This window comes from Dryobates pubescens, chromosome 5 (assembly GCF_014839835.1).
Source record: "Dryobates pubescens isolate bDryPub1 chromosome 5, bDryPub1.pri, whole genome shotgun sequence".
Classification (NCBI taxonomy): Eukaryota; Metazoa; Chordata; class Aves; order Piciformes; family Picidae; genus Dryobates; species Dryobates pubescens.
This window is the reverse complement of record NC_071616.1, coordinates 16,448,702-16,471,347: the sequence shown is the minus strand read 5'-3', so window position 1 is coordinate 16,471,347 and position 22,646 is coordinate 16,448,702. Positions and strand designations below refer to the sequence as shown.

Below are 22,646 nucleotides of genomic sequence, written 5' to 3'. Positions count from 1 at the left end.
ACAGGTTTGTATCAGGCACACAGAGACAGAATCCAGCTGGGTTCTCTCCTGCTGTGCCACATCAGGACACACACCTACTTTAAGATGCCCTCCAGGATGCTACACAGGGCACCTATGGGGTTGGCACACAGGAGAAAGGAAGTCAGCTCACTCACCCCCTCAAGCAGACCCACCAAAACACACAGGATGGCTGCAAGAAGGAGGTCATAGCAGCAGATGTTGACCAAAAACACACATGGATGTGCCGCTGGAATGCAGTTTGGGGACCGTCCAGGCAGCCCTGCCCCACAGATCAGCCAGGGCTGTTGACCCTCCAAAGTAATTGATGACACAACACAGAGCTGAGCCAGAGAGCTCCAGACCTATCCGAGGGAAGGCTTTGAAATCAAGATACTTCCAGCTGCTAACACCACACAGGAGTGCACAAGGGCAACAACTCAGCCTGTCCTGTCCAAGCAGAGGAAGCCTCCTTCACTCGAAGCAGCCATGCTGCTTAACCATTGCTTTCTCAGGTTTTTGTTCCTCTCCTTCTCACCCTAGTGATAAGAGTAGTGAGGGGATGGGTGACAAGTGCAGGCAGAGAGGTTTTGAGGAAGTACATCAGGAGCTGGGGTTAGTTCACCTTTCTACGTGTGCACATAAAGCCTAGGGGTCCCCTTTGGTCTTCTACAGTGCTTTGAAGGCCAGAGGGAGACACTGGAAATAAGCCAACCGTATCCTGAGGCTGCATCCAAAGCAGTGTGGAGGTCCAGAGAACTTATTCTCCTCCTCTGTTCCTCTCTGGAGAGACCCCATGTGTAGTGCCAGGTCCAGCTCTGGAGTCCTCAGCACAGAAGAACATGGACTTGGTGAAGCAGGGCCAGAGGAGGTCACACTAATGATGGGAGGGCTGGAACCCCTCTTCTGTGAGGTCAGGTTGAGAGTTGCAGTTGTTCAGCTTGGAGAAGAGAAGGCTCCAGGAAGACCTTCTTGTGGCCTTTCAGTGCCTAAAGAGGGCCTAGAGGAAAAGCTGGAGAAGAGTATTTTACAAGGGCATGCAGTGATAGGGCAAGAGTAATGGCTTTAAACAAAGAGGGCAGACTTAGGTTAGATGCAAGACGCTGAGGGCTGTGAAACACCATCCCAGGCTGCCCAGGGAGGTAGTAGATGCCCCATCCCCAGAAACACTGCAGGTCAGGTTTGACAGGGCTTTGAGCAAACTGCTCTAGTGGAAGATGTCCCTTTCTACTGAAGTGGATTGAAACTAGATCATCTTTAATGTACCTTCCAACCCAAACCAGTGTGTGATTCTATGTTATCTCCCCTCATGATTTTACAAGATCACCACCTCACTCCTGCAACCAGTGCTAAAACCATCTGCATGCCACCTACGCACTGTGGGGGTAGGAGAGCTCCCATTATTACAGGTACACCTACCTAGTCCCTGGGTTAATTCTCTCCCCATGCCTTCTGCATGCTAATTCCAGCTCCTCTTGGAACTGGGTCACCTCCCAGTTTAGTCTCTTCTGCAAAATGCAACTGAGCTATTTTGTTTGCCTTCTCAGTTGGATGCTAAAAACTAAAATAATCTGATTAAAATAGACTGCCAGGGCGCTGAAATAGATGAGTGAAGGCAGAATGGGAAATCAAAGCTGCTGCACTCTGCTTCAGCCTCATTTTCTGTAGGCTCTGCCTCACCTCGGTGGCACTTCACAACTAAACAGGGTCAGGCCACCAATGTGCTCAGGCCAGAGCCCAGCCCAGAAGAGCAGCAGAACCACTGCAACAAGGTGCTGCAGGAAACTGTGCCTGCAGCTCTCCCTTCCCCATCTGAAAAGGGCATTTTGGAGCCGTTCTTTGCAAGACTAGAGAAAGAAAAGCTCTGATGGCTGCCTGACACTGTACCCTGGGGAGAAGAGGTAAGCACAATTAACTGCACAGCTTTGCACATTGAAATCTCATGAGCCAGGAGCAGCAGATCAAATTTCATTCATGAGTTTTCAGGCCAGGGTGTTTGAAAGATGAGCTGAATGTGTTTTTAAAAGGCTTTCTTCAAGCAGTTTTCAGGAATCCAGCAGGACAATCAGTTCAATGCCCTTCATTAAGAGAAGCTACAAATGAAGGTGAGACCAGGGATTACATGAATGAAAACAGGACCAAACTGGTTACCCCAACATGCTTAGAGGACATGTTTAGCCAGCAAAGTTGGTTCAGCTGCTCTCAGCTATTTCTGGCCTATGGAGAAAGACAAAAGGGTAGAGTTATGCCTCACCTATTCTGGATTTCTTGTTTCAGGTTATATTTCCTTCTGTGCTTCAGTTAGTCTCTGGCTCAGCCAACAATACCATTTAAGGTTGAAAAGTTGTAATTTACATAACAAAATTATGCCTTAGTCAGAAGTTTTACTGCCAGAATAATTCCCTCATTTGAATTCAGCATTCAATTCATTGCACTTGTTTAATGGATCCAGATTTAAAGAAAACCTTTGGTCAATAATTTTGGGCAGCTATAAAGAGCACTGCCAGCTCCACCTGACCAGCTGAATCGCACTGTCACCTGCTCCCCAGCTCTTCCCAGAACTTCTGTTTTAAAATAGATGTTAAGAACAGACCTTCACCCCCGAGTGTCGCTTGGGAAAAAAACACCCGGCTCCATACACTTTGCTGTGAACATTAACTTGTAGACAAGCAGAGCTTCTTCCCTGCATGTCAGCAGCACATTTCATCTCTAGCTCCTAGAATCAGAACAAGTGAAAATTGCTTTGAAGATGAACCAGCTCCCAGTCCCCACCCACAGACTACCTTATTTCGGCAACACTTCAGTGCTGGCAAGCAGAGAACTGTGGCAGCTGCAGGTAATCTTCTAAATATTTCAAACTATCAAAAATAGCTGTTCAACAGTGAAATCACCAGCAATGCCCTATAACACTTCATTCCAGAGCAATTCTGTCTGCTTTCCTCCTCCCTTTTAAGTTATCAAGCTGTCTAATTTTATCTTGAGAGACAACAACTCTTCAGAAGTTCATGGAGCAAAGAATAAAAGGTTCTGAACCCCAAACGTGAGGTTTGGAATCACTGACAACAAATAATTCTAGCAGGAATGCTCAGCACTGAAACAGCCAGCAGAGCTGCCTTTACACAGCTATGCCATCCTGAAGCTGATGAAATAAGGGCCAGGTTTACTTTGTTGGGTTTTTTTGTTTTGTTTTCTTTTCCTATTTCTAATCAGCCATGTCTGAAAAACAGGATACTTAACACTTTTGGGAATCCCACTGCTGTTTTTTCAAGTCATAACCACAGCTTGTTTCCACTACAGCTTTATCCAGTTAGTTACCACACAGGACTGATATAAAAACATTCAAATGTATGTCCTCATACATGCACAGACAGGCACACCCCCCTCCTCTCCCTACTGAAGGGAAGGCCCACAAGGCACTGCTGTGCCAAGCTGGCCAGAATCTGTCTGCCTCTTTTTGTATTTATAGATCTTTTAACTCACAGCAGTCTCAAAAAGTAATTTATTTGCTTTAGTGGAAACTCCAAAATTGGTAGGAAAGACTCCATTTTAATTTCATCCATTGACAAGGGGCAATGGACACAAACTGGAACACAGGAGGTTCCACCTCAGTATGAAGAAAAACTTCTTTACTGTAAGTGTGATGGAGCACTGAAACAGGCTGCCCACAGAGGCTATGGAGTCTCCTTCTCTGAAGACCGTCAAGACCAAACAGGCTGTGTTACTGTGTGACTTGCCCTAGATGATCCTGCTTTGGCAGGGGCATTGAGAAAGTTCTCCACAGAGAACGTTGTTAGCCAGTGGAATGGGTTGCCCAGGGAGGTGGTGGAGTCGCCGTCCCTGGAGGTGTTCAAGAGGGGATTGGACGTGGCACTTGGTGCCATGGTCTAGTAGTCATGAGGTCTTGGGTGACAGGTTGGACTTGATGATCTTTGAGATCTTTTCCACCCTTGTTGATTCTATGATTGGAACTGATGATCTTCCAAGGTCCCTTCCAACCCCTACCTTTCCTTTCCAAGGTCCACAGAGAGCCTAGATACCCCTCACCACATCTGGGTCGGGGACTTTCACAACGTTATAAAAATCAGAACCATTAAGGCCATAAAAGACATCCAACACCACCATGTCCTGAAGTGCCATGTCCACACGTTTCTCAGAATGCCTCCAAGGATGGTGACTCCACCACCTCCCTAGGCAGCCTGTTCCAATGCCTGACCACTGTTTCAGTAAAGACATTTTTCCTAATAACCAATCTGTCCTGTGAAGACAAAAGATTTCCTCTGCCCAGCAAGGACAACAACAACAAAAGGGACATCAGCTCAAACAGCACATTCTCACTGCAGGTTTTCTGGGTAAAGCACCGGAAGGTTTTAGCAAGGTGAAAATTTCAATCAAAACCCCAAAGTTTCCTGTGGATTTCTTTTTGTAAACACAAACTCCAGTCGACAAAAGTTCCTAGCATTGCTGACTGCACACACAGTGCCAACTACAACTCTGAAAAAACCCTCAGGACATACTAACACAAGACAGAAGCCAGGAAAAAAGAAACAAAAAAACCAAAAAGAAAAACCCCAACAACAATAAAAAACCCACACCAAGCATAACCTCTGGCAAAGCATTCCTTTTCCCTGGCATCCCGTTTCTCTGTCTGTAGAGCTTAGCTCCTCTGTAAAGGATACTGACAATTATGAAGGCCTGAGAACTGAATGCAAGCTGAACTATGGTCAACCACTTGTTATTTCTGGAAGGACTTAGGTGGGTCCTTTGGGCTCAATCTTCAGTACCATTTCCATCCCCTTTGCACCGCCAGGGCAAGGTAAAGCAGACAGAGCTGCTTCAAAGGCATTCCACGGATTCTGCTGAGGTGGGAAAGTCCCAGCCGAGCAGCTGGAATGGAAGGGGCTTTGCTACTCACAGGAGCTTGTTCTGGCATGTGGCAAGTGTCCAAGCTTGGAGAAAGGAGAGCTGGGAAGCACAATGCTCCAGAGCAGGAGCGGATTTGACTTCAGCAGCTGCAAAAGCAGCCCACTTCTAGAAAATCCACTCCCTTGGCTCCTGTTAAAGGGAATGCTCCTGACCCACCTCCCATTGCCTGTAAAACTGCCTCTTACATCAATCTGAGAGCCAGTGTGGTCTGTCTCAGGCTCTGAAGGTAAAGTATGAAACTGCTGAGGCAGTGCTCTTCACTTGAGCTGCCAGTCTGGGGGCAAGCAGGAACAAGCCAAACATCGAGCAGAGCTGACCCACAAGAGGTGAGGAGCTAGAAGTAGGCACTTAACTCTTAACATTGGATCCCTCTCCTGCTTGCTCACCCACATCAGGCATTCAAATAATCTGACTCTGGAGGAGATGACACTCAAATATATCTGCCCACAGGAGAAGCTATAAAAGCTATCATGCATAAAAATCCATACTCTTCACCAAGCAGAGGTTTCAGGTGATAGACTGCACAGAGACCAACACACAGACTACTCCAACTTGAAGACTCCCACCCATTAGTAAGTTTTGAACATGTGAAGTAAACACACAGACAAAGGTAAAAAGCATAAAGCAAAGCAGCTTCAGCTATTGCCTAAGTTCTCCCCAGGAAGAAGTGCTATTGCTTTGCCATTCCTTTGTATAAAAGCACTTACCATGAAGTGCGTGACGTAGAAGCAATTCTTTGTGGAGCCTGAGGAAACTCAAACCCATGATCCCTGCTTCCCAACCATACCACAGATGAGACAGACATGACAAAGCAGAAAGGAACAAAACCTGAATGATTCAGTATTCAGCTTATAGCTGCTCCAGAAATATGCAGTTCAAAGAGGACACATGCCTATGGTGGAAGCCTAAAGTGAGAAGAAATGGAGTCCTGTGTCCAGTTCTGGGCTCCCCAGTTCAAGAGAGAGAAGGAACTTAAAGTCCAGTGAAGGACTGCAAAGATGAGAAAGAGGCTAGAGCACATTTTCTATGAGGAAAGGCTGAGAGACCTGGGGCTGCTCAAGAACAGACAGAGAGGACTTTATCAATGCTGATCAATAGCTAAAGGGTGAGGGGCAAGAGGATAGGGTCAGCTTTGTGTACAGTGGAGCCTGGTGACAGCACAAGGGGCAGCAGGCACCAACTCTAACACGCACAAGTACCACCTAAACATTAGGAAACACTTATTCCTGTGATGGTGATGGAGCCCTTAGAACAGGCTGCCCAGAGAAGTTGTGGAGTCTCCTTCTCTGGAGAGATTCCAAACCCACCCTGGACATTGTGATGCTGGGCAACCTGCTGTGGGTGATCCTGCTTTAGCAGGGGGGCAGGTCTAGATGACCTCCAGACATCCTTTCCAATACCTACCAGTCTGTGATTATGTAAAATCACAGAAAAACAGCAAGAAAAAAGTGGTGGCTTTGTAAGGCTTCTGCTGAAAGCTGCCCAGAGCAGCAAAGTGACATGTTTCCTTCTGGAAATGTTTTAATCTTTCTTATAATTTTTTTCCCTCCAATTTCTTAACTGCAAGAGAATGAAAAAAAAAAAAGTGTTCTTAATATCATGGTGCAACAATTTTTTTCCAAACAGTTAACGAGCCATCACAAAGTGATGCTATTTAATCTTCATTTTTTTGCATACATAATGAGGACACAGGAAAGGTTGTAGAAATCAACCTTGGACTGCACCATCGTGACAAGACGCAAAAGAAAGTATAAGCAGAAGTATATTTGAAGGCAGGACACCAGGTTGTTCTTCTGAAACTCAAGGCTAAAAGGAATTGGTTCATGAAGTCAGCTGCACTGCAGTGCAGACTTCACCACAGACAGTGCAAACCAGCAGGCATTTTCCAGCAGTCAGAAGGTGTTTTCAGTAAGAACACATCCCAAACAAGGAAAGTGGCAGCTCCGACTGAACACGTTTCTTCTCTGGGAAGGATACAAGAAGCAGACAAGAGTGTCAAGATATCAAGTTACATCAGTTGGAAACTTGTATCTGGAGAGATCAAAATGTAACAATAAATGAGAGAAATGGTGCAGTGTTGAGTCCCTTCAAAGATAGTTTAAACAGAAATGGTAAAAGGTCCTTCAGCACTTTGTGAGGAAGGACAGGCAGAGAAACAAGGCTGTAATCGAGGTCAAGGCAGAGATTAAGAGCACTCTAGGTACAGCACAAAATACTAAATTTGATGTTGCATCATTTTTTAAGAGGGGTGACAAGTGTGATCAGGAGGGCAAAAGCCCAGGTGTTAACCCAAACACACTGGAGAGCAGTGAGTGGATCAAAAAGCTTCATGAAAATTGTCAGGAGTGGCTCATCTCAGCTTTAGAAACTCAAACAGAGAGAGTTATAAACTGCAGGCCAAGAAACAAGATTTGTAAACCTCTTGAAAGCAAACAATGAGTTAATAAAACATGTGGCACGCTAGAAGTGGCGCTGCAGGAGAGAAAGAAGGGAGAGAAATTGCAGCCTGTCCAGGCCTGGTATTCTGACTTCAATATAAAAGTGCTTTGCAAGCAAAGAGTATTAAGGTGACACAGAAAAAGAGGGAAGAGGGTATAGTACAATATGCCAGGCTAACCTGAAGGTTGTCCAAAAGTCATCTTTTCAGACAAATATACATCTTACTCAAATGGACTTCAAAAGGCACAAGGAGATTTAATGCTTAAGACATATTGGCAGAGGAATGGGGAAAAACAGACAAAAGAACTGCCTTAGCAGCAGACAGCCCCACCAGGTGATGCTGGATAAGAAAACAACCCAGAGACCAAAGCAATGCCTCAGGAATCAGCCTTGGGAACATCTGATTTTGCAAGGGATGACATCAGCACAAATACTAGAGAAGCACCCAGAGAAATGAAGACACTTCGAAAACAGCAGGGGCACAAAGCATCAAATAACAGAAGCAGAGCTTTGAGATATAGATGGTGATGCACCAGAAAGCTAAACATTAAGTTTTGGAGGTAACTAAGAAAGGTACATTGGCCACCATGGACACCCACGAAACACAAATAAACAGAGGTGATTCTGTGATATATTCCAGGCATCAGTGGAAAGCTCTCCTGCCAGATATGGATGGGGCACTTGGTGCCATGGTTTAGTTGGTAAGATGGTGTTGGACTCGATAGGTCAAAAGTCTTTTCCAACCTGGTTAATTCTATTTTTCTATTCTATTTCTATATGCTCTGGAGTGCAGCATACACTTTTTGACATGACTCAGGAGAGTTGTTCACACTGAGAACGAGGAAGACAGTTGTTATGTACTCAAGAAGCTACCAGGTAACACTTGGGTCATTTAGCACAGCAAATGTGAGATGAGGATACAAAACTGCATTTAAGCCATTGAAAATAAGCAATAATCTTTATGCAAAAGGAAAACCAAAAATGAACACAGGCTCAACTGTGTGTATAAACTGGCATGAATGTTCAGTCTGGGAGTCAAAACAAGATTCCTAATTGCACAGCTAGATCTGTCATCTTCAGTAAGGGCCTGATCTACAGGTGGAGAGCAGGGAAGACGTAACTGTTGTTAGGCTAGACTTCCAAATGTAAAAAAGGGAGTATCAGATACAGCTTGGGAAAGCTAGGAGCTGGGTGACCCAGGAAGCCTTTTCCAGCACTAAATTGCCAGGAGACTAACACAGTAAGTATATGCTGTCTACACAACCACAAAGAACAAAGGTTAAAATTTGCTTTAAACCCACACAGCTTTTGGAAACCAGAAAGCTGGCTCTTTTCAGATGGAGGAAGTTTAAAAGTCTTGGTTTCAGAAAAGAAGAGGGGGAAAAAAACCACCACCATATATCTTCAAGTAGCTTAAATTCAAACAAACTGGCATGTTCTTGCATTTGCATAAGGACAAGTTGTTCTGTACGGTGTGCCTATAATGAGACAAAGTGAGAGGCGTTCACTTCATTGTCACAGAAGCACAAGTGTTTGAAATCAATCGTGCATTTCTTCTTAAGAAGACACACAAGAGAGTGAGCAAGACAAAATCTGAGCTTAAACTAATGTAATTACTTACTCCATAGCAAGGCGAACCACAGCAGCGATTGCCAGTATTTCCACTTGCTTTAAGCTGCCTGCATGTTTTAAAGTCTACTAAGACAAACCATTCCCCAATTCAGTTGTACTTCAAAGCCACGTTCCCACATTAATTTACAGCTGTTGCTAGAAAACCCAATGATTTTTCCAAGTGCAGGACCAGCTGTAGTGAATCTGTTGTTGTCATTATCAAATAAAAGTGTCAAAGAACATTTCTGCCCTTAAGCTATTGCAACATTTCACTTAAACACTATCCCAAAGTAAGAATTTAGACCAAATATCTGAGTGACACACAGGGCAACAGGGAAGGTAGGAGCTTCCATCAGTGCTACATACTTAACTAGAGGCAAACCAACCAGTCTGTTCATACCGTTTGACTTGATGGAAGGTGGAGGATGTGGAATTCAGTGGTTCCCTGTGGAGGCCAGCTCTGCAGGAACTCTTCATCCTAACTACCTCTCCAGCTAAGGCACGCCGTCACAGCCAGTCCATCCTGGATTACACACAAGGCTTCCCCATCAGCTTTCTTTGCCCCACGTGGGGCTTTTCTGTGTCTCTGACACCTAGAAACTAAACAAAACAAGGAGGTACATAAGATCATGTTTGATCAGAGCAGGGACGGAAACACAGGTGGGCAGAACAAGGACTCTTGCCCAAGAGCGAGAAAATAAACATGTACACACATATGCATACACATACATAATATAACACAGAGAGAGAGAGTCATAAATCACAGAATGTTAGGGGTTGGAAGGGACCTCCAGAGGACAAGTCCAACCCTCCTGACAAAGCAGGATCACCTAGGGCAAGCCACACAGGAACACATCCAGGTGGGTTTTGAAAGCCTCCAGAGAAGGGAGACTCCACACCTTCTCTGGGCAGCCTGTTCCAGTGCTCCGTCACCCTCACAGGAAAGAAGTTTCTCCTCACGTTGAAGTGAAACCTTCTGTGTCCCAGCTTATACCCAAATATAAGTATTAAAAAAAGAAAAAAAAACCAATAAAAAAAAGTAACATCATCATGCCATTACTGCAACTGGAGCTTCTGAACACAATTAAAGTACACACACCCACCACAGCAGCCTGTCTGCACACACAATGCTTCTTCATCTTTTATATGACTGCAGCACTACCTTGGCACCTCCTTTGGAACAGGCTGTCCTCCAAGCCTGGAGGAAACAGGACACACAAGATCTTTCTGCTCGTTAGCACTGCATCAAGCTTTGGAGGGAAACTGCTGCTAGCAGTAAGATTTGACGCTGCCAGGAGTTACGTTAGTGTTCTAATCAAAATAACGTGGAAGATTTCAGAAAGGACAAAAAACATGCCACCCCTCAGCCTCCAAGCCTTGTGAAAACTGCCCCAGCTCTGCATCACATGCAGATAAGCCAGCAGATTTCACCAAAACAAAACTGTTCTGCAGTATCTCTCCTTTGCACTAGGCTGCTGCCTTCTACACTTTGTCCTTGAAGTAGACACCATTACTGGTGCTTTAATGTACTCTGATGGTGAAACAACAACGACCTTGGAGTTGGAACATAAAAGGAAAGAGTGACACAGCAAAAGAGCCCTGGAAAGGCTCAAATACCAAGCCTGAGTTGCCAGCAGATTATTTTAAAGATTGTTTGCTTCCTCTCCAGAGGACCATGCACAATGATGCTGTAATAAAGGAATGCCATTTGAAGATGCTAACTATAGAGCTGCATCCCCAGGGGATTGGTGATTTAGTGCAGCAGGTTGTTCCCTCCTTTTCAGCAGCTTTGCCCAGTGCTCCCACCCCAGTATTTCCACGGTGGAGCCTGGCAGAGGCAGTCGCTAGAGGTTTTGTTCTTGCTGGCAGCACAACTCTGGCTGAGATGGAGCCTCTCACATCACTCCTTTCCCAACACCTGCCAGGGAAGGAACTCTCATGCAGAAGAGTGCCTACCTATGCACAGCTCATTTCATTAGCACTTGACCAATGCAATTTACAACTCAGTGCTGCCACTATGCACTCCTGGGCCACAAAGCTCACTCTAAATTGGTAGCCACTTTTGCCAAGAAAGCAATGAAGGATGGCTTTCCAGACAGGGAAAACAGAAGCTGGTGGAGATCCACCTGATTTGAAATCTGCAATAGCAATTCCACAATTTCTCTAGTGCTGGTGAATGAGAGGTTAATCACTTCTCCACATTTCAGTAAGCAGGAGCCTAAAATAATACATAAAGCATTACAGAAACACATCATAGTTGCTATGAAGAAATCTTTGCTGAGTTCTACACAAGGCAAGGAAACATGTTGGATGGAGAAGACAGAGGCACTGCACTGGCAGAGCGAGAAGACTTAAGTTCACTCTCCACTCCATGAACTCAAAGACAAGGAGCTAGGCTGCCACGGCTCACAGCAGCAGAAATTGAAACTTTGTAGTTAAAACACCATTTTCATCAGATTACCCAGAGCCTATAACAAGGACCTACCTACAAGACTGAAACCTAGACACAAAAAGCATCCATTTCTGATGTTTTGTGGTCTATAAAACACATATTCACAAGCAGCAATTCACAGAGAAAAAGCACATGCCTAGTGTTTTATGAAAAATCAAGTTAAACACAAAATTGTTACTTTCCCGTCAATAGAAAGCACTGAAATTCTGACTGTTATCCAAGCTTTTGTCTGGCTTCCCCTTCTGGCTTTACTGACACTAATATTTGAGACTCAGCAGGAACTGTAACACAGAAACATGACTTTATCCCCACCCAAGTGAGTGCAACCATAACATTTCAAGAACGCCAGTCACTTTTTTCAATAGCTAAAACTCTCTCCAGTTATTCCTGGTTAGGAACACCAGATAATTTGTCCTAGTCCTACTCCTTTGCAGATCAAGTGAGAAGTAAGCAATAAAAAGCCAGGCAAAAAACTGTAACCCAAAAGATCATCTTGTTTGCAGTAAAGAGCTGGTGAAGCAAAACCATTGAGAGAATTGGTTCAGGTCAGGGACAGCCACAAGCACAGGCATCACATGGTGGGATGTGATGTGTTTAACAAGGGACTAGCACCTACTAGAGGGAAGCAAAAGCTGACAAAATAGAGGCAAGTTCAGATGGGCACTGCAGCACAGATGCAAACACAGCCCCACACAAAGCATGCTTTCTCCCCTCCTCTAGCTGCTGGACTATAGAAAAGAGCTGAAATAGACTATTAATGCCAGCGAGCTACTGACATATTCCTACTGTGTGAGTAGTAAAACACTGTGCTTCTGAATTAAACAGGAAAGGAAAAAAGAAAAAAAGTTCAGCAACCCAGCCAGCAGAGACTTACTTACTGCCTTTTAACTACCACAGTGCGTTTCTTTACTGAGGCTGATCCTGATCAGTAGGTGCTTCAGCTGATTTGTTAGTTTTGCACAGAGTTGGGTACAGCCTGAGCACTGAAACACAAACACACAGACACACAAAATAGAAGAGGAAGTTAAAAAACTTCAACGCGGTGTTCTTCCTTTCTGAAGCCACCCCCAAACAGATGCCTTCATGCACAAGATGTGGGAAGGACTCAAGATTTTGGCAGCAGTAAGCACCACATCCTCCCAGCAACGGACAGCAGCTCCCTAAATGGTCCCAGAAAACTCCCCACCTTATCATCGGTTCTGAACACTGCTGCAGCTTAGGAAAACAAATGCATTAGCTCAGCTAGTGTGGATAAGGGGGAGTCAAGGCCTCTTCATCTGTGCAGCAACACACTACAGCTTTTGACAGCTACAGCTTTACTGCAAGAGCAAGCGTGTTTTGAACAGTAACAACAGTGGCTGGTAAAACAAACCAGTGCAAAGGAGGGGCACATCCCTTCAGAAAATGTGCTTTTAGGAAGGAGGCTGTGGCCTTGGGACTGGCACAGAGGGTTAGCCTTAGGTGTTCAGGAGGAGACTTGATGGGGTGCTTGGTGCCATGGGTTAGTTGTTCAGGTGGGTTGGATTGGTTGATGGGTTGGACACGACGATCTTGAAGGTCTCTTCCAACCTGGTTTATTCTATTCTATTAGGATGCTCCATAGGGCCACCATGCTGGATCGGCCCAGCAAAGAGCATTAGCACACTCAGGATGCAGGAGACTGATGACAAATGTTTCAGAGGGGAACTCAGAAGAATTAATACCAAACCCCAGACATTAGGAGGGATAGGGAATCCTTTAAAAATAAATTAAAAGAAAGAAAAAAAAAAATCCAACAAAACCAACAGCAACAACAAAAACCCTACCACACAATGAGCAAACCGAAAGAAAACCATACACAAAACAAACAAAACAAACACACAGGCACACCCCCCAAAAAAAACCAACAACAAAAAGTCCCACCAGTGCTGCAACCCTATAATAAAGATCTGCACAGTGGTTTTTGTTTTCTTCCAAGAACAGCATTACATGTCCGTTCTCCCACAGTTCCAGTTTAGGCTGTTACATGATGCTTGTCTCTAAAACTCTGTTTCACTGGAAGCACAATTCTGACCCTTCCCAGCTTAGCCAGTTATCTTTGCATCCCCAGACATCTCCCATGGACACCTGTAATAGCCTTCCATGAAAACCTCTTGCTCAGGGGAGTCTGGTGCTTTCTCCAGTCCCAGCATTCACAGTATCACTAAGGTCAGAAGAGACCTCAAAGATCATCGAGTCCAACCTGTCACCACAGACCTCATGACTAGACCATGGCACCAAGTGCCACATCCAATCTCCTCTTGAACACCTCCAGGGATGGTGACTCCACCACCTCCCTGGGCAGCCCATTCCAATGATGAATGACTCTCTCCGTGAAGAACTTTCTCCTCACCACAAGCCTAAACTTTCCCTGGCGCAGCTTGAGACTGTGTCCTCTTGTTCTGGTGCTGGTTGCTAGAGAGAAGAGACCAACCCCTTCCTGGCTGCAACCACCTTTCAGGTAGTTGTAGAGAGCAATGAGGTCACCCCTGAGCCTCCTCTTCTCCAGGCTAAGCAACCCCAGCTCCCTCAGCCTCTCCTCACAGGGCTGTGCTCAAGGCCTCTCACCAGCCTTGTTGCCCTTCTCTGGACACATTCAAGTGTCTCAATGTCAGTTCATACTTGATTGTAACAACCAGCAGCAGTTCCCAGGCTAGGCCTGACTGCAAGATGATATACATCAGCTCCTTGACTACCTTTTAACACAAAGTTCATCACCTAGATTTTGCTTTTTTATTTAACCCTAGAATCACAGAACTCTTTTGGCTGGAAGAGACCTTCAAGATGGAGTTCAACTGTTAACCCAGCACTACCAAGTCACCACTAGACCACATCCCTCAGCACCACATCTACATGACTCTTAAATCCCTCCACAGACAGTGGCTCCGCTACTTCCCTGGGCAGCTTGTTTAGTGTTTTGCAACCCTTTTTGTGAAGAACTTTTTCCCAATATCCAATCTAAACCTCCCCTGGCACAAGTTGAGGCTGCTTCCTCTTGTCCAATTGCTTGTTCCTTGGATAAGGTGGCCAACCTCCACCTTTCAGATAGTTGCAGAGAGCGAAGTCTCCCTTCAGCCTCCTTTTCTCCAGGCTAAACCCCAGTCTTAAGGAAAAAAAAAAAAGGTATCAAGCACATTTTAACTCCAAGTCATTTTACACAGTTTCAGAGTGACCTCCCATTTGTATTGCAGCTGGCAAGAAATCCTCACAGGAAACTAGGTACTTAAAGACACTGCATCCAACTTACATGAAAAGATTAATAACTAAGTCAGACGAGATTCTCAAAGTCCTGCTGCACTGCAGCTTGGCCTTTTCACCTGCAGCAGGAGGCAGCAGGAGCCACCACAGACATTGTTTGCCTTGTGAAACCTTGTGTGCTCAGCTTCCTCTCTCTCTGATGGTCTAAAGATGTAACTTTGCCTACATCTGATGTAATCTAACCCGAAAGCAATGAAGCTGCCACAGGGACTCCAGCTGGAATAAATGGTGGCAAGAGCTTCTTGTGTCTACTTACACGTCAAAACTTGCTAGTATCACTTCTAGGCACAGGGACTCAGAGCTGACCAAGCAGCAGGACACCATTACTACTCTTTACCCCACCAAATTCACTTCAGTCTCTTCCAAAACTCCACCACTCTGGATAACACCAGAAAGAGCAGTTATTTAACTGGAATCAGAAGAGTCTCACATGAAACCGAGACTGGCCATCTGTATCATCAGGGAGCACATAGATGTTCCAAAAGACCATGCAAGCCCCACAGTTATTGTGGTTGCTGTAATTCCTGCCACACTCAGGTCTCACCTCTCTCTTCCTCACAGCCCTTTCACACGTATTCCCCTTATCAGTACTGGTTCCCCTCTGACTTTTCACCTGAAGCAGCTCAAGGATATATAAATAACCCAGAAGAGGTGGGCTCCTTGAACCTGGCAGACATTAGCAAAGCCCTGTGGGATGAGGTTCTCAGCAACTCACACCAGACTCCACTGTCTTGAAGGCACACCTTGAATTGTGCCAGGAAAGGTGCCTGTGACGAAGAGGAGTTTAGCTGTTTTCAAGGAAAGGAACACTACTGAATGCACAGCATGCAGGACACGGAGCATTTCAGAAGCAGGGAAATGAGCATGTAGGGCTCCAAGGCAATGCCTAACTCTTCCCTGCTGTCAAACAGTGCTACTTGCTGTGAAGATAAGCATATGAAATGCTTATTCTAATGACAGGGAGAACCTGTCTTCCTTCCAAGATCATGTCAATAGAGAATGAAAGGCAGCAAGTTTGTAGCTCTCATGCCTTCTCTCCTCTAGGTGTGGTTACCGTTGAAAGAACTAAGTTTAACTTAAGCTTGAGGAGGGAAGATTTAGACTGAGTATTAGAAAGAAATTCTTTACAGTAAGGGTGGTGAGACACTGGAATAGGTTGCTCAGGGAGGTCACATATGCCCCCTCCCTGGAGGGGACACCAGGTTGGACAAGGCCTTGAGCAACCTGGTTTAGTAGAAGGTGTCCCTGCCCATGACAGGGGAGTTGGAACTGTATGATCTTTAAGACCCCTTCCAACCCAAAACTAGTCTATGCATCTGTGAGTCCCTTCTCCCCTCAAAAAGAAAATCTCAGAAGGGAAAAATAGAATAAATCAAGGCAAATTCTGCTGCACCTTGTTAGCCCCATACATTAATGCTGGGGGGAAACAGTCTTATGAGTGTTTCCCTTGTTCAACTCTTCCTGAAAGGTTTCAGCTGTCTCGCCCAGATTGGGTAAGGACATCAGCTTCTGCTCAACTGGGAAAAAGTTAAGAATTGGCTCCTTAGATTGGTTTGGCTTGATCCAAGAGGAAAAACAAAACCAGTAAATCCCTTACTTGCCAATGCTGCTCCAGCACTGGAGACAAACACACTCAGCTCACACATTACTCTACTTCCTAGAAAGCCAACACCTACTTTGGCTCTCCTTGTCCCCATATAATCTCCCATGTGCCCTGAATGATAAACAGGGGGTTGCTGAGCTCCCCTAAGCGGGGTGACAGCTGCCACATCCTCAGATACAGGGTATGAGTAAAGATACTCTGCAAGGCTGCATGCTCAAGGCCACATGATCCCTGAGCCCCATCTGAATTACTGAGTGTATAAAACTAGATTTGTTTTGCCATGCAGATGCTGAATTAATGAAAGCTCAGCTGAAAGGCTACTTTCTTAGGGCGAGGGGAAGGAGAAAGCTTCCAGAAGCCTTCCTATTATAGAAGCAATAGAGCTGCTTCCAAAAATAGTAGAGGAGCACTCCCAGAGCTCCGGAGATGTGGTGCCCTCATTTCACAAGGCTGAGGTCTCACTAGATTGCTCCTGTACATGCAAAGAATAGTAGAAAGGGCTGCAAGATGCAGAACTGATGTAAGAGGGGAGTTTTAGGACAAACTTCAGAGACAGAAACCCAGACAGCCTACATGAAAGAGATTAGCTTGAACGCCAGTAGAGAGCCAACCTGTCCCACTTTAGCAAAACCCAGTTAAAACCAGCAAGAATCTCCTCTTTTTCAGAGCACAAAGTTAGTTCGCTAAAGATCCTGCTTGTTATTACAACACTGACGTGGCAGATTAAGATTGTCAACAATAATTTCATCACCCTGTTTGGCCTGTGGATGTTTGGGATCCTGGCTGGAGAGGTCCACTTGACTCATTTTGGCACACGTTTGGTAGGTTTGTTTTATTCTGCTGTGACAGCCAATAAATTGGCCATCACGTGGCCTGCCTGACAGCAATTTATTCACAAGTTCACTAGTAATAGTTTGCTGGTGCTGCAGCAGCACAGCATAACAACCCACTCTAATTCTTGAAGTTTCTTTTGTCTCTTTAGTGGCAACTTTTACAACACAACGAAAATAAGCCCATTTGCAATGCTCCTCTGATTACCAGCATACCTTTGAATTTATCTACTCAAACACAGAGCTGGCCATTTTATTAGCATCTACTGACAAGGTAAAAAGTCATCAGGAAACCAAAAATCTCATACTTGACAATAAATATGCAAGAAGTCCCCCTGCATCATGACACAGTGCACTGCAAGAACCACCTCTGTACATCTCTCTGTGGCATATTGTAAGACTTCTACTGTAGTTGAGCAAACCTACAGCTAACTTCTAAGTATCACAGAATCAGTCAGATTAGAAAAGGCCTCTAAGATCATCGAGTTCAACCCAACACTGTCAGGTCACCACTAAACCATGATGCTCAGCACCGCATCTACACAGCTTTGAAACTCGTCCAGGGATGGGGTATCCATCACTGCCATGGGCAACCCATTCCAGGACTTGACAACCTTTTCAGGGAAGAAGGGTTTTCCTAACATCCAAGCTAAACCTCCCCTGATGCAACTTGAGGCCATTTCCTCTTGTCTTATCACTTGTTCCTTGCAAGAAGTGACCTCAGCTGCTCCTTGAAAGACCCTTTGACAGCTTCACTGCCCTACTTTGGGCACCCTTGTCAAGGGTTAGGGCTGTGCTGGCCACTAGACAAGTGGCCAGTAACTAAAATACAGTGACTATATACATATAGTTCTTCTTCAGAATGTTGCCAATAACGAGAATCTCACAGCAGGAGACCCAATGTTAAAAACTAAATTTATCAGCTTTGAAACTTAATTCATTTTATATAGATATAGATATACAGATATATAGATCTAAATCTTTAACTGGTTTATATGGCTTTAACTGCTTTGGACCAGCCTTTCAGATAACAGTTCTTTCACACAGACCACCCCATTTACCCTGACCTGGTCCTGTATGGTTTAGCAGAATAAAGGCTAATTAATTTCTTTAAAATTTTGTGGCATCTCACCCATTAACCAAAAGGTTTTACTACAGGACAGAGAAATCCATATTACTGTGGATACCTTCTCAACAAAACACAGAAGTAACCCAAAAGGTTAAAAAAAACCCCAAACAATCAAAACCAAACAACAACAAAAGACCTCCCACACACAGACAAAAACCACTCCACAACAAAACCCACACAAATAAGAATGACAGAATTTTGTCCACACGGACACATTCTGTCTATCTAGGGCAGAGTTAAGAGGTGACAATATTCACTAGGCATCTCTAAACCACCATTTTTTTCCTAAGGGTCTCCAAAACCACCAAAATTGAACCACCAGAAGTCTTGCTTGGCAACACAAACAGATTAAATAGAAGAGTACCCAAAATAAAGCTTTAGAAGTAACTGTGCCACGAGTTGCAAGCATTTCTGCAATTCTAAATGCCCATTTTTTCCTATCATACTCCTAAATCCACCACATTTTCACATACCAGCATTTTCCACATGATTCATACCTCATGATTTGTCATGAAATCTTGAATCCTTTCACAGTTTTGTTTAAACTAGGACACAGCTGATGCCCTGACTTCATGCTCTCACAGAAAACTATCTTTCATCTTGCAAGGATAATGTAAAATGCTGAACCCTGAAATGTCAATTTTTTCATGTCAGCAGTTTACAGAAAAATTCTGCTCTGCAAAGTTGGGAAAACAGTTACACTAAATATACCCAATCCCAGGACAGACTTCACATAAGAGGAAGCTCAAATTATTACTTGCAAAACAAAGTGCATCATTACATCTGCTGAGGACAGAAAACTTCCCTCACAACAGATTCATTAGGAGCATCTAAAAAACAACCCACCCACAAACAAACGAGACACACCACCACCCACACACTCTCAGCAACCTTTGGATTCACTGGACTTTCCAAGAATATCTTATAAAACAAACCAAAAAAGATTCTGAGGGACAGGTTACAATCAAAATCCCCCCAAAAATATCAGTAATTAGTGTTAGGATCTAACACGGCCTCTGCAGGAGGACATCGTGGCTGCACCAAGCTGTTTCCACCATGACCTGCAACAAGACAGAGATGAGCCCATCAGCTAAGCAACTGGCACTGCTGATGCTTATGTGGAAACATTTAAAGGTGGGAAAAAATGCCTAGAGAAAGAACAAAAAAAACATCAGGGTAAGAGAAGGAAAAGGAGGAGGTGCTCCATGGCAGGACAGGTGACCAGCAAAACAGAAGAGAAAAGATGCTGGTTTAATGCTTATCTTGTGTTCTCACTACTCAAATCTATTTTAGCTAGTGAGGAATTATGTTTTTGTTTTGTTCATGACAGCCATCAGTAATCTCCCTGACTTTATAGCTCTCTAAGACTATTCCCCGCTACACTGTGCTCCTAAAGGGGAGTGAGCAAGCAGCTCGGTGGGCGTTTGGCCGCTAGCCAAGGCTAACTCACCACACATCCACAAAATCTAAAGAAATTAAAGTTATTCTGACTCTGTCATTAAGTGCTGGTGCTATTTAACTGACATCACACACAGGAATCATACATTTCCAATTAGACCGCACATCAAACACTGCCAAACTTCACTCTCCATTAGAAGATTAATCTGCCATGGTGCTGAAGCTATTTTCTCACTAAAGGCAGGGCGAGGCCCCATCAATTCCATCCAGCAGTATGCTTTTTGCCTACTGTCATGCATCGTGGTAGTGTCACTCCAACAGCTCCAGGCCTGCAGCATGAAGTCATATACATGCACAGCAAGGAAAAGAGGACAGCAGGGTGTCAAAGCCAGCAAAATAAAAGATGTAATCCAAACCAGTGACAGAAGGAATAACACAGCAATGCAGATGAGACTCAGAACAGCACAATCAAAGCAGATCCTCTAGTTATCCATCATACAAAATGAGGCACTTGCAGCCATCACATAGCAGAGCTCATCCAAGCAGCTCAGCAGGAACAGACACAGGAAGGAACCAGCAGACTGGAGCCAGGGCCACACAAATGAAGGTGAAGGCTCTGTGCTGCAGCATCTGGATACAGAGAATGTGTCTCACCACTAAACTGCTTTGCAGCTTGCAAACCATAGAACCTGTGCTCAAAGAGAACCAAAAGGATTTTAAACACTCAAAAGCACAGCAGTGTGACCAGTGACACATTATGGCTAAACTGCTTCAGATGAAGACAGAAGGCAGGCTAAAAATAAACAAACAAACAACGCTCTTTCCCAGCCAAAGATCAGCTTAGGGTTTCAGCAGGTAAATGCAGTAGAGACCATCATTAAATGGAGAATATTTTTGCATGATTGTTTAAAAAGGTTGTTTACAATGTGAGCTAGTTCTGAAATCTACCAATTCCATGCATCTTTAACCTTTTCTGTTGTTGTTGCTGGCCACATTTCAATAATTTTTTTTCCCCCATTAAGAATTCAGAGTTACTTGAAGTAAAAAGTAGCTTTGTGTTATCAGTGCTTTGTAGTTGATACACCAAACGACTAACACAATTAAATTTTCAAGAATTCCAAGCATAGCACAAATTCTGCTCCAATTCACTCTTTAAAGAAGGCCCCAAAATAGCATCAAAATTTCACAAAAGGAAAGCTTCTGCACACGCAAGTGCCTTGTTAGCTGTGAGAACTTTTGCTGCAAAACTTTCCCTTTTCATGTTTATCTTCAAAATTCAGTAACACAGACCTACAAGAGGACATCAGAAATAATTCTGGTGCAATTCTTTCCAGGTTAGCAACTATTTCAGAAGTACAAACCTCTCTAAAACTTCACCTAAAAATACCAGATTCGGGTTTGCTTCACAAGACTTCCAGACTTACTAATGCAAAACCAGCTTTATAAGCAAGACAAAAAAGGAAGAATATATGTATTGCTATTTAACTCAATATTCTCCACTGCTCTCCCCAGTACCATCAATGTTCTCCTTTCAGGGTTTCCTTCTCACAGACAAAATGAGTCTGAATCACCAAATCACCAAGAAACTAAGCAGAAAGTAAGTTACCGGCAACTGCGTTTTAAAGAGGATGGTGTAAGCGAAGCAGATTTGGAGCTGGGGATCGTTACTTTACTGTGAAAATACTCAGCACATTTTTAGACTCCCCAGTGGAGCAGCTGGTGTGAGCAAACCATACAGCAGAATTACTAAATCAAACACACCAGCTCCAGAGCTCCTACTCACCACACTGGCTTTCATCAACAAATTGCTACCAAATCCCTCTCCCAAGAAAAGAGATGAAGTTTGCTGCCCTCAAAACTAAATTACCAAAGTAATCACCAAGCCTCATCAGCTTGATCTCTCACCATTTAACATCTCTTACTAATTCTCCATGAGCATGCAGGAAACCATTTCAAACAGCTCCCTCAAGAAACTAAGTTTGAAGTCTTAGTTTTTTCCATTCTGAGCTATCCCTGCACTATTTCATAGCTCTGATAATTGTACCACTGACTAACCTCCAACTGGGAATAGCTGTTTTTATCATCACTATTGAAAACAGTCCCTCACACTGTTAGGAATCTGGAAACTCATTGTAGCTGCATCCCACCCTTCAGCCTCCCAAAACACTACAGAGCAATGAAACTATGTGCTGAAACCAGAGGATCCCTGTGCTGAACAACTTCTGTAATTTCTGGGTAATTACAACTGCTTCCTAAGCAACAGCAGCCATGGAGGTTTGATCATTGATTTTGGAGGGGCAAGTGTCACAAGATCATAGAATGTCAAAGTGAACTAACAGACTTCCATACAAGACTGCAAAAGTTAGATTATTATTAAGTGCAGGGCTCCCCAGTTCAAGAGTGACAGGAATATAGTGGACAATGTCCAGTGAAGGCTACGAGGATGATTAAGGCACTGGAACATCTACCTGATGATGAAAGGCTGAGAGACCTGCAGCTGTTTAGCATGGGGAGAAGAGCAGCCTGGGAGGGAATCTGATCAATGTTTACAGATATCTGAAAGGTGGGTGTCAAGAAGATAGTGCCAGTCTCTTTCAGTGGTGCTCTGTGATAGAAGGGGCAACAGGTACAAACTAGAACACAGGAAGTTCCACCTCAACATTAGGAAAAAAAAATTTACTGTGACAGGGCACTGGAACAGGCTGCCCAGAAGTTGTGGGGTCCTCCTTCTCTGGTGACCTTCAAGACCCATCTGGATGCATTCCTGTGTGACCTGCCCTACGTGATCCTTCTTTGGCACAGGGGTTGGACTTGATCTCCAGAGGTCCTTTCCAAGCTTTACTGTTCTATGCTCTTATGTTAAGAAGCTTCACACATTCAGCTGCTTTTGTCTTTTTTGTGTTTTCTTAAAAAGCAAAGATATTGATCTGCAGTTCTCCTTTCCTCAAACCACATCATCTTGGTTTTCACACCTTAGCCAGGAGCATG

General features: G+C 44.3%; 1 protein-coding gene across 5 annotated transcripts in view; it reads right to left on the bottom strand.

Moving 5' to 3' along the window:
- Positions 1-22,646, bottom strand: part of FBXO34 (F-box protein 34) — a 44,205-nt gene that overhangs the window by 3,776 nt on the left and 17,783 nt on the right. For 2 of the 5 annotated variants that reach the window (XM_054161670.1, XM_054161673.1), the window contains 2 exons: positions 12,301-12,405; positions 9,371-9,570 (listed from right to left, as the gene is read on the bottom strand). In XM_054161670.1, the coding sequence (XP_054017645.1) occupies positions 9,371-9,447 (77 nt within the window). In that variant the 5' untranslated portion in view covers positions 9,448-9,570; positions 12,301-12,405. Of the gene's footprint in view, positions 1-9,370; positions 9,571-12,296; positions 12,406-22,646 lie in introns of all 5 variants that reach the window. The other 3 variants (XM_054161672.1, XM_054161674.1, XM_054161671.1) reach the window with 2 other exon arrangements.